This window comes from Bactrocera tryoni, chromosome 1 (assembly GCF_016617805.1).
Source record: "Bactrocera tryoni isolate S06 chromosome 1, CSIRO_BtryS06_freeze2, whole genome shotgun sequence".
NCBI classification, from domain to species: Eukaryota; Metazoa; Arthropoda; class Insecta; order Diptera; family Tephritidae; genus Bactrocera; species Bactrocera tryoni.
The window spans coordinates 27781509-27797514 of NC_052499.1; the positions used below are offsets into that span (position 1 = coordinate 27781509).

At 31.5% G+C, this 16006-nt stretch overlaps 1 protein-coding gene across 1 annotated transcript; it reads left to right on the forward strand.

Moving 5' to 3' along the window:
* The first annotated feature begins 922 nt into the window (after nt 1-922).
* On the forward strand, nt 923-15611 carry LOC120766613 (alpha-tocopherol transfer protein-like). Its single transcript, XM_040092221.1, has 3 exons — nt 923-1112; nt 14146-14450; nt 14526-15611. The coding sequence occupies exons 2-3, from the start codon at nt 14146-14148 to the stop codon at nt 15145-15147; spliced, it is 927 nt and encodes a 308-aa protein (XP_039948155.1). The 5' UTR covers nt 923-1112; the 3' UTR covers nt 15148-15611.
* Nucleotides 15612-16006: the final 395 nt, after the last annotated feature.

Sequence of the window (16006 nt, forward strand, 5' to 3'; positions counted from 1 at the left end):
ATAATGAAAAAAGTTGAGAATCATAGGTGCATGAAGGAAAACTCGTAGACGTAGACAGCGCAGAGGCAGACCGCTCATTATGAGCATTTCCACCTCAAACTTCTTCAAATTATAAATGATAAACTTTTACAGGCGCACACACATACAAACGAGCACCGCTAAAGATCTATGTACGTGTACAGATGCATGAGTGTATGAGTGCATATATGTATGTATTTATGTACATATGTATGTATGGATGCATGAATGCATGCGCTTGGGCGGCTATTGGCTTTCGCATGCGAATGCGCTCAAGTCCCGTCGCTAGCCAGTGCTGGCTTTTTGGGGCGCGTGCGCTATATAATATTTGTTCAAAGCACTTTTACTGTTGTTTTTGTTACTTAAACTATTATGCATGCATTCAAGTTGTTACAGTTTTAGTTTTAGTTGTTGTTGTTGTCATGGTTGCTATCGTTAATGCGTCTTCTTCAGCTACTGCAACAATCTGCTCGAGCAATGGCTCGATACCACACAACAACAGCAATAACAGCAAAAATAATGATAACAACAACCACAGCAGCGGCAACAACAATAACATCGAAGCTTTAGCCGATTTCGCACATTCCTTTTTGTTGCTATTATTGTAGTTTGGCTTATTTCGTCGCGATTTCGGTTTCGGCTTCGGCTTTGACTTAGTGATGTGGAACCCAGTTGCGCGGCAACGCATCGCGACAGCACACACACGTACCACGGTACAAGTACGAACACAGACACACACATATACACGAAGTGACTTAGATTGCCGCTTAGCTGTGCCATTGCACAAACCGCCGACGACGACGTCGACAACAACAGCTGGCGACGGTACAACAACAACTCGCTGCAGCTACACCGGACTTATATAGCGGCAAAACATGTTTGGCAGTGTTCAGTTGCAGATTTAGCCACCAACGAAGCGGTTGTTGTCGTTGTTGCTAGTGCGGTCGTGAATTATTCAATATTTGCCAAAAATTCCAAAACCAAAAATAAAAATTAGAAAACTTAATTAAAGCACGCAAATCGGCCGTGACAATTGCAAAAGGATTACAACTTTTTTGGATTAAAACTTCGAAAACAACTTGAAAGCCCTCAAGGTAAGGAAACACGCAAGGATCAAATTAATTGTAATTGAAGAAATTACAGTTTCAACTCAAAAAATAAATAATTGGATATAAGATAGGCAAACAAAAGACTTAAGCAGCGCACTTGACGGTGAATTTTCGGTGTTTCGAAATTGTTTTCAAAGCGCACATAATTAACAAAAAACTAAAACAAGAGCTAAGAGGCGTCTTTCGGAAAAATTTAAAATTTTTGTGAGAAAACTATGTTTTGTGTAAAAACAAAATTTGTTGTGTAAGCAATATATTTATATTTTGTGACAAAATATTTTTTTTATTTTTCATGAAGGTGGTTTCTTGAAACAGGTTATGCCTAAATCAGCAGCAAATTATATGTATATACTATGAGCGAAATAGTTCAAACAAATTTTAAAGAATAAATTAAAAATTTCAAATAATTTTTTTGAGCTGTACAAAAAATAAAAAAATTTAAACTAACTAATATGTCTTTGGAAAATTTTGTATTTGAATTGAAAAATAATTTTTTAAGACTTTGACCGAAACAAATCAATGTAAGATTTTCAGAGAAAATGTTGTTGGGAAAAATATTATTATAACAATTCAAAAAATTAACGAAAAATTAAAAAAATGAGGAAACATTTTTGAAACTGTACATTAAAAAAATAAATTGAAAACTCAGTATTTCAAAATTTTTCGAAAACTTATTATTTGAACTGAAAAATAAAAATTTTTGAAAATTTTGAACAAAACAAGGGAATGTTTAATTTAACAAAAAATGTAATGTGGAAAGAATGTTGAAGTTAAATAGTTTTGAAGCAGATAAAACCAAAATTATTTTTAAGTGGAAAAAAATTTTATACTCAAATATTTATACACATAGCTAAATGAGGGGAAACAACTGAAACTGTAGGCCATAATTTTTGTTTTAATATCAACAAATATGGCAAGACTTGAAATATTTCTTTAATGCATATTAAACAATAGAACATCTATTTTCTATAAAAATACACGCATTTTTTCGGTGAAGTATCTTTATTTCTGCACACATTTAGTTAAATATTTTTTATAAAAATTCTGAAATTTTCAATTGTTTAAAATAAGAATAATTTTAAGACTTCAAAAAAATTTTACAAGTTTCTTTAAAAAGAAGGAAACTTATAATATAATTGAAAAAATAAATGAATAAAAAATTTGTATTAATAACAAAATAAACAAAAGTGTTTTTTTTTTTAAGTTTCCAAATATTTCTTAAAATTTGTTCAAATATTTCATATACCGACAAAAGTTTATATATAAGGTTTTTGAATAGAGACGCTATAAAAGTAGACCGATAGGGATAACAAATGACGCCATATTTTTTCCCGCTCTTTTGACATTTCTCTGCAGTGAAGCTTGCCATTTTATCATAAAAAGATATACGATTCAATAACAAGTCGAAATTATTAAAATTTACTACCGAAATTCGGAGTCAGTGGCCTCAACATTAAGTTATAATCTATATTCAAACTATTACAATTCAGTTAACTGTAGCCAAACATACTTTCCTGAAATAAATGTGTTTGAAAATTGTTGAAAATATGAAATTAACATTCTATTCAAAAAGTTTCGTTAGAGATTCTTAAAAAATATATTTTTAAAGTTAAAGTTTCCAACAATCAAGCAAAATATTATTATATCTTGCTTTTCTAGTGAAATTATTTTTCAAAATTTGAAAGCATTTTTTTTTACTTTATGTACAAACAAGTTTAAAAATAAAGTTAAGAAAATATAAATTTTTCCAAAATAAATTTAAAAATTTTTTTCCAAAATTTAAATAATAAAATATAAAATTAATAAAATTAAAAAAAACTTACAAAATAAATTTTAAAAAATTTCAAAAATAAAAAAAAAATTTTGTAATTGCGAATATTAAAATTTAAAAAACTTTTTACAAAAAAATAATTATTTACAACTTATTTCGAAGTTAGGCAAAATATTATTATTATTTGTTTTTAAATATAATTTTTCACAAATCATTTTTCAAATTCTCACAAAATTTATCAGCAAGCTTGTATCTTGAATGTTGGAAAATTAAATGCTGTTCATACTTAATTAAATCTTTCACTGGAATTATTTAGAAATAAACATTCAAAAAAACGATCCGATGTAGTCTAAACTCAATCTGAGCATTAGCATAATATTTCAAGTAGAATATACTATAAAATTTACTATAAAATTATATATGTATGTGACTAATTAGAGATTTAAAAAGAACTCGTTTAATTAAGAAAGTACTTCTAGGGCTGCAAAATGTTTCACAAATATCTACAAATTGCAATATTTGCGCTGATCCCTCCAAAATTTTCGAAGAAATTAAAGCCATAATTTTGTGCCATTTTTTGGGTACATAGAAAAAATAATTATTTATAAAATGTTGAAATTTTAGAGTTTAAAATTTGCAGCCCAAAAATAATGAGTTTTTCATTGCTTTAAAGAATTTGCTTCACAGTAGTGAAAACTCAACAAAAATTAGTAAAATTATACAGAGAATGCCATAAAATATGTGCAAGCAGTGCTAAAATTACGATTAGCGAGCATGAAAACAGCGTTTCTTAGCATATGCCTCGCTGCTCAGTATTTCTAGCAATTTACTAAAAAATTTAGAATTTCTCACTTCACTCAACTTTTTACCGCAAACCGCAATGCAACACATAACTTCAACAAATTCATTTTACAACAAATATTTGCACATGTGTTTCATACAAAGCAAATAGAGCACCAACAACAAATGTGTTTACTAAGGCACTCGTTTCGGCTCACAGAAAAATAAAAGCTTGCTGTTGCAAACACGGTTATTTGCGAAAATTATACAGAAATGTTATAACAACAACAACATCAAAGACCTTGCGCAATGTCAAGTTCGTCGCTTGAGTCTTTTGTTTGTGCTGCTGCGAAATCTAGGTGAACGCGGCAATGGCTGATGCCTTGATGTTGGTAGCACCAGGGCGACTTGTTGCCAATATTCAACACAAATTTCGCACACACTAAAGGTCAATGCGGAAGTCTTGTGGCCAATCGAAGCGGCATATATGTAAATAAACACGCCGGCAAAGACCCGGTTTCTCTGGCAACGCAAACTAATTTGCATGCGATTAATAAATTGTGAAGATTTCTACTACTTTGTTGTATTTTTGTGTGATAGTTAGCGCAACACAATATTTGTATTGATTATAAATTATGTCAATTTTAACTCTAAGCCAAATTTTTTTCGTGAAATGGAGATAATAACCAATTTGACAATTATGATTATGCCGTTGTTTATTATAGTGAATTTTTCCGATCCAAATGTTAAGGAAGTACAGTTTTCTAGCTTAGGCGCTTATAAATATTTGTGTTTGTTCTGGAAAATTATTTTTTTGTTAAGATTTTCGAGATTTTTCAAATAAACTTTAGAGTAATTCATTTGTTAAAATTTGTAAAGTTTATATTTATAAAATATATTTGAAAAAAAAAAAATTATTTTTTAATTATATAAATTTTTTTTTATAATTTTTTTTTGAATTTTTTGGGTTTTATAAAGTAGTATAATTAATTTCTATACAATAACAAAATAGCGTTAAATATCACAAAATTTTATAAAAATAGTTTTTTATAAATATATTTGCATGAAATTGCATAAAAGTTATTAATATAATAAAAATATCTATAAAAATGTTTCATATATAAAAAATTTTGTAAAATATATTTTTTAATTTTTTATTACAACAAAATTGCATTTTTTAAAACAATCAAGAAAACTGAAATAGTATCTCTTTAATATAATATATAAAACAAATAAAATAATATCACTATTTAAAAATACTTTACCAAACTTTGGAAGTAGAGCAATAAAAAATAAATTTTTAATATAAAAATACTCTTATTATGAATTAAAATAGATTGTAAAATTATCTATGCACTTTATTCTGCTGTTAAAATTTAAAATAATATGCAAAACAAAAATTAATTAGTTATAGATTGACTTCAATGATTCAAAAAATTTTATACGTATTTTATTTTGAATTTCTTTTTAATATTTTTATTTAATAATAATAATTCCTTATATATGAATGTATTTTTCAATTACTATTTATAAAATATATAACATAATTTTCAAAAAAATATTTTTATGATTATTAATTAGAAAATTAATATTTTTATGATTATTAATTAGAAAATTATTTCTATCTGTCTTCTATTAATAATTCTTTTTTATTAAATATACATTTAAATTATTATATATTAAAATGTGTAAAAAACACTTTTATGGAATTTTATAAAACTCGTTTATTAATTATATATTTCTTTGGATTAATTTTATTTAATACATATTAAAAATATGCATATTTTATTAACAAGTTTTATAAAACTCTACTAAAATATTTTTTGTTCCATTTTGCAAACAATTTTATGAATACAAATTTTAATATATGATAATTAAAAATAATAAAAGTATTTCTCAAAAATTATGTTATATGTAACAAATAAAACAAACAAAAAATAAAAGAAATATTTCTTAAAAATTTTATTATATACTTTATAAAAAAATACTAAAAAGATATTTTTAATATAAAATTTATTAATATTAATTTAAATATATTTTCTGTATAAAAACTATAAAATAAATATGTATTTATTTATATATGTATATATATATATATTATATCTTTATTAATAAATCTAATATATATTTTCCTACATTTGTATATCAAACGAAAAAGCTATTGAATTTAAAAATATATAACAGCATATAAAATTCAGAAAAATACGAAATCACTTTTGAAAAGTCAAATGGAATTAAAATACTTTTAAAATTAGACCTTAATAATATTTGTATACCATTTTGCCAATGAACTGCATCACTGAATTTAAATGTTTTTTTTTTTGTATATTTGTTGAGTTTAAAAAACAAAAATCATGCAAAAATAGAATTTTTATTTATTATCTAAAAGGTGCTTTTAATTTCGCAAAGGCTTTTAAAAAAAATGTTGGTCTCTTCATCTATGATAATCTTAAAGCTGAGAGGCATAGAAAGTCCCAAATTATAGATTTTCTGAACGCAGATATATACAAATATTTTTTATAAATAATAAAAATAATTTATGTCTTATAGGATACTCTTGCAAAGTCAACTTACCGCAACGCGTTGAAAATCTTTTAAAATTCATATAAATTATTACATTTTCACAAACAAAGCAATTCGGTTCTTAGCTCTTTTTTATAAAATTTTTTGACATCAAATCTTCTGAAACACAATCTACATTGAAATTATACAAGCCTCTTCAAATTCAAGTTATCTTTTCACACTCATATAACTTAACACTTGCGCTGTAAACATTTGTTAAAACAAATTGTAATCCTCAATACCATCGCAGAGTGTCTGAAACCAAAACTTGCGAAAAGCCATTTATCGCCTTTTTATTGCCACTTCCCGAAGCACAAGAATGACAAAAGTTGGCCAACATAAACAAACAACAAATATGTTGTAAGCAACGTGCTTGCCAAATGCTTGCTGGCTTGGGTCAATAAACACACACGGCGCTTTAGCTAAGCACACATACATACACAATAACAAAAATGCCATACAAGCAAAAAATTACGAAAAAATACAAATAAATGGTGCAAAAAGCTGGCAAATGTTAGACAATAGACCAAATGCTGCGGCAAGAGCGACCAAACAGGTTTGTTTCTGGTTTTCTAGATGTTGCAACTTCTGGCGGCAGCAACACGCTCAGCCATTGTGCAAAGCTGCAAGCAGGTTGCAAGCACTTAGCGAGCGTAATCAACTAGCAATTGCGGACTTGTCAGAGTTAGAAGTCTGTATGTGAGCGTATTTGTACACCGATTTGCGATGGGAAGACATTTCTGTATATTTACAATAGCAACAACAGCAAACTGATCAAGCGCGTCCACCGCGATTCTACACGCTGCCAACGGGAGCAAAGCGCGCCAACAGCCGCATGCAATTGCAAGCATATTAACTAGATATTATGTATGTATATGCTATATAAGTATATAATATCATATATATATATATTTATGATATATATGTATATATGTATATATATGTATAAACACACATATGTATGCGTAATTGCTGCGATTTTACGAGTAATTGCCTAATTTCCCCTCCGAAAAAAGAGTTGCAATCGATTTTGCAAGCGTTTGCCACACGAAATTGTTGCCGTTGCATTACAACAACAAAATAATGGTGAATAGTATTGCTTTAGTTGTTGTAATCACCGCTCAATGCATTTGCTGTGCACATACCACACAAACATGCGTGCAATAACTCCGCATTCGCTGTTGATTGGTGCAGCAACTTGAAGGCACCAGTAAATCCATCGCTTCCATCGAAATCGAAAGCGACACACAGCGCTACCGTTAGCTGCCGTCAACTGTAAGACACATTTATTGGTCGTAGCCCCGAACGTGCGCACCAATTTCCGCGGCGTAAATGCAATAAAAGCAAAATGCGAAAGTGTTGTTGCGAAAACGTGCTGCCTGCGTTTGCAACAACAACAAACAAATATGGTTATTATATTTTAAAATTTTATTATTGCCATAATTTTTTTTAATTGCGCTCTGTAATTGCTTCATTTTGCTCTGCCGTTGCCAAGCTGGTGAAACGAATTCGCGGCGAAATTTATTTCTATTCGCTTTTATAAAAATAATTTAATAATTTTGTGTAAAGAGCACAGTTGGGCAAGAGAAACATTTATTGGTCGCTTAATGGCGCGGATTTCGGAAGCTTTTTTTTAATTATTTATACGCTTTCATTTAAGATTGGAGACTTTTATACGATAAAAAGTATATCTGCTTTCACTTTATGCCTAATTTTTTATGTTAAGATTTGTATATATAATAATATAAAATTTTTAGAATGCAAAATCAAAAACAATAACGGAGTTGCTTTCCAACACTTAAAACTGGGTGCGTTTAATAACTTGAACCAGAATTAGAAATAGATATCATAAATCCTCTCTTCCAGCTACTCAATTGCACACATTACAAATATATCATAACCAGTGTTGCCAACCACAGTGCTTCAAAACTTCGCATTTTCCTACGAATGCTCTTGTGTTTACTTCCTTATACCATAAAAGCTATAAAAATCATATATATACTGAATATCCATCGTGTTTTTTAAAGAAAATATTAAATAAAAATTTCAAAATTTATGAAAAAAACAACGATAATATGAAACACCCTATATGTACTATTAATACCACTCTATCTTCGAAAATGCTGTTTGTTGTACTATATATCAAAAAAAGCATCATAATGCTGACAATATTGATTGCAAAAGCTCCTTTAAAGTTTTATACAAATACTGGAATAACTTCAAAAACTTTTTAAAAGCTCTTTGCTACTACTTTTACTCTCAATTGCTTAAGGAAAATATTTTCAATGTATACCAAATTCAAAAAATAGTTGGTTAAAAAATCTAATTACAGTGGAAAAAGAAATTTATTTATTTTTTTCAAAAAAAGCGCCAAATGCTAAACTTTAAAAAGCTTATTTTGAATATGCTAGCCCGATCTGCCAATAGTTTCTTACTCGAAGTTCTTCATTAATTTTGTTTTTTTGGAAGCCCCAAAGTATTCTTTGATTATCAGATTCTTAAAAAAATTTTTTTTTCTTCCATTTTCCCCTATGAAAACCGAAACAAATTTCTTCATTTCTTCATTTCTTCCAGTTCTCTCTGTATTCCTATTCTGTCGTCACTACAAACTTTATATTTCTACACACTTCTTTTTCTCCATATACATATAGTGCGTTTAACCGTGTCAAACTTTGAAAATATAAATATAAGCCAGCAAAAATAGGAGTCTATATCTGGACGGAAACCTCTATTTCATATTTAGATTTTCCTTAGTTGTAGTAGAGTTGAGCTCGTACGCTCCATACTTATTCAAGAGCGCATGCGTGTACCTCGTTAAAGTGGTATAACCGCCATGTTCAAAGCTACCATTATTTTGGTTTACGCATTTTATACCAGTTTTACAATTGAAATGGAAAATAAATTTTTTTTTTTTAACTTAAGACTTAAAATAAAGCAATATTGTTTATAGAAAACGTAAGCCTCGAAATTAAGTGGTCACTGAAATGTTTCTTATGGAGAATTAAGAAGGATTTCTCCATCAAACAAGGAAGACAGTCTCTTTGAAGCCTAGGAAGAAACAGCCAGATAAGGTGGAACATGTGTGAAGCTTTTTGGTTTAAAAAAGAGTATTTTTTTTGGGTAGAAATTTTTCAAAATTTCCCTGCAATAACAGCTCTGTAGCCAACTTGAAACCAGTGACTAATCCAGTGAACCCGATAAGAAACTTCATGCTCAGCAAAGCCTCCCAACTTTTATTCAGATGCCCGTACGCATTTGTGCAACATTTCACTAACTAATGCTAATCAATTAACCAAAGTACTGAGAGTATAACAGCAAATTCACAGACAAGACGACCGTAAATATCAATGAAATGAGCAAGTAAATATTGCACAATATTAGAGACGGCGGGTGGGTGTGATGCCTTGCATTTATTTACAAACATATACGTCTCTGAATACATATTGAGTGTTGTTATGCATATATATACATATATGTATGCGTGATGGCGGCTCATTCGCATCAACGGAAGAAGTGTTGTTGTGCTGCCAGCGACATTGCATGACAAGGCGTTTATGCAAATTGTGTGTACAACTGAAACACCAGCAACAACCGCGTCTACCAGCAGCATTAGTAATTGCAAGACGACTAACAACAACTAATTTGTCAGCTGTTCGTGGGTGTGTCTTGCAACTGTGAGCCACTAAACAGCGTTGCAAATACTCGTAAATAGTTCAACACAAATCTGCCTAAATGACACATCACGATAGCATGAGTCGAAGGCTTGCTGTTGTTATCGCTGTTATTATAACAGTTGCTTGCTGTCGCTTGATTGCTATTTAATTAGTACCGTGAATGAATCGAATGAGTGGCTGCTGATTGGGCGGTCTGCCAGTTGAAGCGTGATTGCGAGGTGAAATTGAAAGGCGGCTTCATAACACTTTTTTGTTGTTCGCTCAATTTGATGAATGGAACTATGGCAGCTCTTTGATTTTCAAACTCTTGGAAACGCACAGCAACAGAATGTTTATAAAATTAGAATTCGTTCGCGGACTCGCAGATAACTATCAGTCCTTTGAAGTTTGTACTTTTTGGCTGCTCGCTGACTTTTATCTAGAAGTACCTTGTTGTTATCATATCATGTTTTACGCATTTCAAGCGATTTGTGTTTTGGAAATTTTCCATTCAAAATGCTGAAATGATCTAACAGCCGTCAGTTCACCATTTCTTTCTAGCCAAGGCAAGACAATTGAAAAGTCGCCGGCCTACCATAGTAAAATACATTTGTTGTGCCAAAATTCGGTTTCTTATGCAAGATAGTTTTGAATATAGAGGTCCTCCGACTTTTCGATACCATTTTTGTAGCACTTCTTTGCTTCAAAATAGGCCATAGTTTCGGCGATTAGCTCTACAATCGGCGAAGATTTCTTCCCAGTTAGCATTCTTTTGCGGTCTGAGCACAAGAAACAGGGGTTGGGGGTTCAGATTTGAAGAATACGGAGGGTTCGGAAGCAAGCTGAAGCGTTTTTTGTTTTTGTTCAATAGTGAGCTCGTTCGGCACCCACTTTTCTCAGATATTTCTCATACCCAAATAATCATGAATGATATGGTGTTCACGTTCAGTTAATATCTTTAAAGTGTCTGTTATCTCGAACAACTTCACTTTACGGTCATTCAAAATTAATTTGTGGACATTTTTGAAGTTTTTGTAGGTAACAACCCCTGTTGGGCGTTCGCTGCAATCACCGTCTTCGGTGCTCATTTCGCCGCGTTTGAACTTAGCATGCCACTTTTCGAAGATTGATGTCCCTGAGTCCATATATTGTTGACCAATCCTAACCTAGTCTTCAACAGTATATTTTCCCTGCAAAAAGCTATATTTTATCAACACCTTTTATCCCAGCACATTTAAAGGTTAGATCTAACAAAAAAATATATGAATATAATTCTAGCAGCCTTGTTTCTTAATCAGAAAGAGTTTATTCAAGATGTCACACAAAATTTTGAATCAATAAATCTTTACATTATTCTTTCCTAAAAAAACAATACAATCATAATATGCAGTCAAAACTTTTGCTAAAAAACATTAGCAAAACCAAATAAAAAATTAAATTTTGCTACTGCGCCACTTGACTCGACGTCATAATTTAAAAATACAAATAATTTCATGCCGAAACAATTGTCATGTGTATCGCAATTAAATGGCACTGTTATCGAAGCGCTGTCATCAAGCGTGACGCCACGCCTGCAAAATTGAGAAATAATCTTCTTTTAAATTGAAGACGCAATAATAATTGCAACTGTTGTCGCATTTGTCGGTATGTATGCCCAGTACATGCACATGCGCACTTGCCATAAACAAAATTGCGAACAATTAAAAGACAATTAATTTATAATAAACATGAAAACTGCAAAAAAGCTCATTAAAAGAAAGAAAAAAAAACTAAATTTTATGTATTTTATTTTATTTTATTTTGTTTTTTTTTTTTTTTTTAGTTTTATTTTTTTATTTTATTTTATTTTTTTTATTTTATATTTTTTTATTTTATTTTATTTTATTTTATTTTATTTTATTTTATTTTATTTTTTTTATTTTATTTTATTTTATTTTATTTTATTTTATTTTATTTTATTTTATTTTATTTTATTTTATTTTATTTTATTTTGTTTTGTTTTATTTTATTTTTATTTTATTTTTTTTATTTTATTTTATTTTATTTATTTTATTTTATTTTATTTTATTTTATTTTATTTTATTTTATTTTATTTTATTTTATTTTATATTATTTTGTTTTATTTTATTTTATTTTATTTATTTTATTTTTTTTTTTTGTGAATTTTTTGCCGTGCTGCAAAGTGAAGTGGTGAGTTCAAGCGATTTCCGTTCGTCAACTCAGAAGCGTGGTTTTGTGCGTAATTAGCGGAAATGTGGCGTGATTGCAAACAAATAAACAAAAATTGCTCAAACCAAACGGCAATTTGCACTTGCTACATTAAGTTATTTGCACACATTAATAAGTAAACAAGCATGCCTCGCACACAGCTCAGTATCAATACCGGCTTTGGTTGTCACTCGGTGGGCTAAGCTGTTGGCAACAAAAGTTGTGGTCACCACGAGGCGGCAATGCGGCTTTGACAAGCTGGCGGATATTGAAGAATCATAAAAGATTATAAAGAATAAAAGAAACACATTTTATTCATAAATTTAATCTTTATTACACAACATCACAGCAACTATGTATAACTATGCATATCTTAGCATATATTTTGGTTAGCTTCCTACTATTAAGCAAAATCCAAAACCTGTTGCGCAGCTGCACGCAGCATCAGCTAAAGAACAATATTAGAATAGCGTGCGCACTATATTATTTAGCTATGCGGCCGCCGGAACTATTAGTGCCCGACAGAATTAGCGCTCATCCCTGGTTGGCGTAAATATTTATTTATTCCGCTTTAGTCGCATGTTTTTATTTATTTATAACATTTTTGAGCACACTTGTGAAAAAATATACAAACATACATTCATTTTGCATACATACAACGACATGAAGCAACTCAGTTCACTCATACTATTGCGTTAGCATATTACCGTCTGCTTGGCCAACATCACTATGTTGCGAAACATTAGCATCAACATGTTGCGCAAGTTGTGTGCAGACATGTTAGCTACAATCGCCACAAGCTGTGAAGCAAAATTTGAAGGTTGTCTCTGTGTATATATTTTATTATTACTAATATATTTTTTTTACTAATTTGGCTGTACAGGTTCAGGTTATATATGTATGTATATCTAAAAAATTCGCTAACCGAATACTTTACGAAATTGTTATATGTATGTAGGTAGAAAATAGCAATAAACATTAAAAAAAAAACTAATTAGTGAAAAATATATGTGCTTATTATACCAGTAATCGTTTCGCCGCTCGTTAAGATTTGGAAATTTTGGAAACAGTTTTATTTGATTATGCCAGTTTTTAATTTTTATACCAGTTTTTTCTTGCTAGTCTTTGTTATATATTAAGTATTTGCACAATGTACTCTACTCGGGCAATTCGCGAATATAAGACAGAGTTAGTTTTTTATATTTATAGCAGTTGCTTTTTCTCCTATTATACCAGTTTCTTTGGTTTGCATTAACTATTTGTTCGATTCGCCACACTTCGTTATTCGCGTCTAATAAACGTTGCAATTCTTTATGCCAGTTTCTCCTGTTTGTTTTTTTTTATACCAGTTACATATTAAACATTTACTAGACTTATCACACTCGAATGCTTCGAGTATAAAATACAAGGTTGTTGTTTATGTTAGTTTTTATATTTATACCAGTTTGCTCGCCTACTCTTTGATTATACCAGTTCTATTTGTTTATAACAAAAGGTGTTCGATTCACCACACTCCAATGTTTCATATATAAAATACACCGTTAGAGGTTTGCCACTTTTTATACCATTTCTCGACTGCTATTTGATTATATCAATTCCGTTGATCTGTATACATTATTTGATCTGTTCACCACACTTAAACGTTTTGCAAATAAAAAATCATTATTTGAGACGAGTTTTTTATATTTATACCAATTATTTGTTCAATTTACCACTCTCAAATCTATTCCAATCTACTACGCTCTTATTTTCTTGTTTTACACTTATACCAGTTGTTTGTTTGATTCATTACTATCAATTTGGTTTCTATTTTGTTATGCTAGTTATCGGAGACTTAGAGATCGAAAATAGCTTTTATTTGCTTATAACATACTTTATGCCAAATGTTTGTTTCAATTGACACTCTTTTCTTTGGTCAATTTCCAATTCATTTTGCTTGAACTGTTTTATAAATTATTTACTAGTTTCACAATTTTTTTATAATTCCAAATAATAATTTAATTCCAACTAAGTAGAAACAATTGCAATCTCTTCTCTCCAACAGATGATGCTCATCCAGCCTACACCTCAACAACGCATCTCCATTCGTGAGGAACTACGCGAACCCGAAAACCAATCGGATATCGATCGTGACATCAAACTCATACGCGAATGGTTGGACACACAACCGCATCTGCCCAAGGATATGGACGATGGCCGTTTGGCCACATTCTTGCGTGGCTGCAAATTCAGTTTGGAGAAGGTGAAAAAGAAGCTCGACATGTACTATACAATGCGTAATGCCGTACCGGAATTCTTCGCCAATCGTGATATTAATCGGCCAGAATTGGCGATGGTCTTGGATTACTTGTAAGTATTTACAATTACCGCCATGAAGTCAGCTAAACTCATTTGGCTCTCTTTCTCACGCTCTCGCATGTTTAGACACTGCCCAACTTTACCTGGTCTCACGCCCAACGGTCGCCGCATCACTTTCGTTCGCGGCATTGATGTCGACTTTCAGGCGCAGCACATTAACGATGCCGCCAAGGTGGCGCTCATGATCGGCGACATTCGCCTGTTGGAGGAGAAAGTCGGCATTGCCGGTGATATTTTCATTGTCGATGCTACGCTGGCTTCGGCACATCATTTTGCCAAATTCACGCCAACTGTGATTAAAAAATTCCTCATTGCGGTGCAGGAGGCATACCCGGTGAAGGTGAAGGAGGTACATGTGTTCAATATTTCCCCATTGGTAGATACGATCTTCAACTTTGTGCGCCCCTTCGTTAAGGAGAAGATACGCAATCGCATCACTTTCCACAGCAACATCGAAAGCTTGTACAAGGCGGTGCCACGTGACTTGTTGCCCGACGAGTATGGCGGCAAAGCTGGTTCGGTGGTCGAATTGAATCAACAATGGAAGAAGAAGCTGGAGGAATACACACCTTGGTTCAAAGAGCAGGAGGGCAAGAAGGCCAACGAAGCGTTGCGTCCCGGCTCACCGAAGACCAGTGATGATTTGTTCGGTATGGAGGGCACCTTCCGACAGCTGAACATCGATTAGGTTGCACGACTTCCAGATCAAATTTAATCGTAGTTGAGATTAGCGCTAGGATAGAATGGATGTACGGATACGGTTGCGTTCCGCGGCTTTCTCTTGCTTTCTGCTTTGAAGCTAGCTGCTGCTTTTTGTGCTCAAATTCGTATTATAGCTTAAATAAATTACTGACATCGCCCCATTTGTATAAATACCATTCGCTTGTGTGTATATACAAATAATTAAATTTTACCATTATTATTATTATTTTGTTACTATTGTTCCGTATTGCCTCGTAGTCTTTTGCAAGACTGTGCCACAGTCGCAAAAATTATTACTCACATTTGTACTTTTATAATCAAATCTTTCACATTTTGTTATTTTGTTGTGTGGGTAAAACTTACTCATGCCACTCATTTCATTCTCTTTTCTTTTATGCTATTCGTTTATGTTTAATGAAATAAATAAAAATCAGAAAAATTTAAACATTATTTTACCATTGTACTAACGGGAAACAAACAAGGGAACGCCGAATATCAGTATCAGTATCACCTTCGTGAGTTTTCATATCCTTTGAACAGCATCATTCCTTTGATTGCAACTGACAAGCTTTCTGACATCACGTTTTCGGATGTTAGCCGTACACCGTTCTTGGCAATCTCGTCGACTATTTCATTGCCCCCGATGCCTTTGTGGCCCGGCACCCAATTGAAGTGAAGTTGTTTACTTCTGGCAATTCAGCTTTGCACTGCAATCCTGCTTCCCAAGACTTCTGGCCGATATGCAATGCGAGGCTACTGCCTTGATTGCGGCTTGCCTGTCTGCGTCGATTTTCCGGAAGTCTCTGCAGGTGCATTAGAGGCCAGCTTCGCGGCTTTCGCAATAG

Bases quoted from the DNA above. Each gene is read 5' to 3' on its own strand.
- LOC120766613 (XM_040092221.1), top strand. From the start codon at position 14,146: ATGATGCTCATCCAGCCTACACCTCAACAACGCATCTCCATTCGTGAG. The intron at 14,451-14,525 runs GTAAGTATTTAC...TCGCATGTTTAG, and splicing joins GCGATGGTCTTGGATTACTT to ACACTGCCCAACTTTACCTG.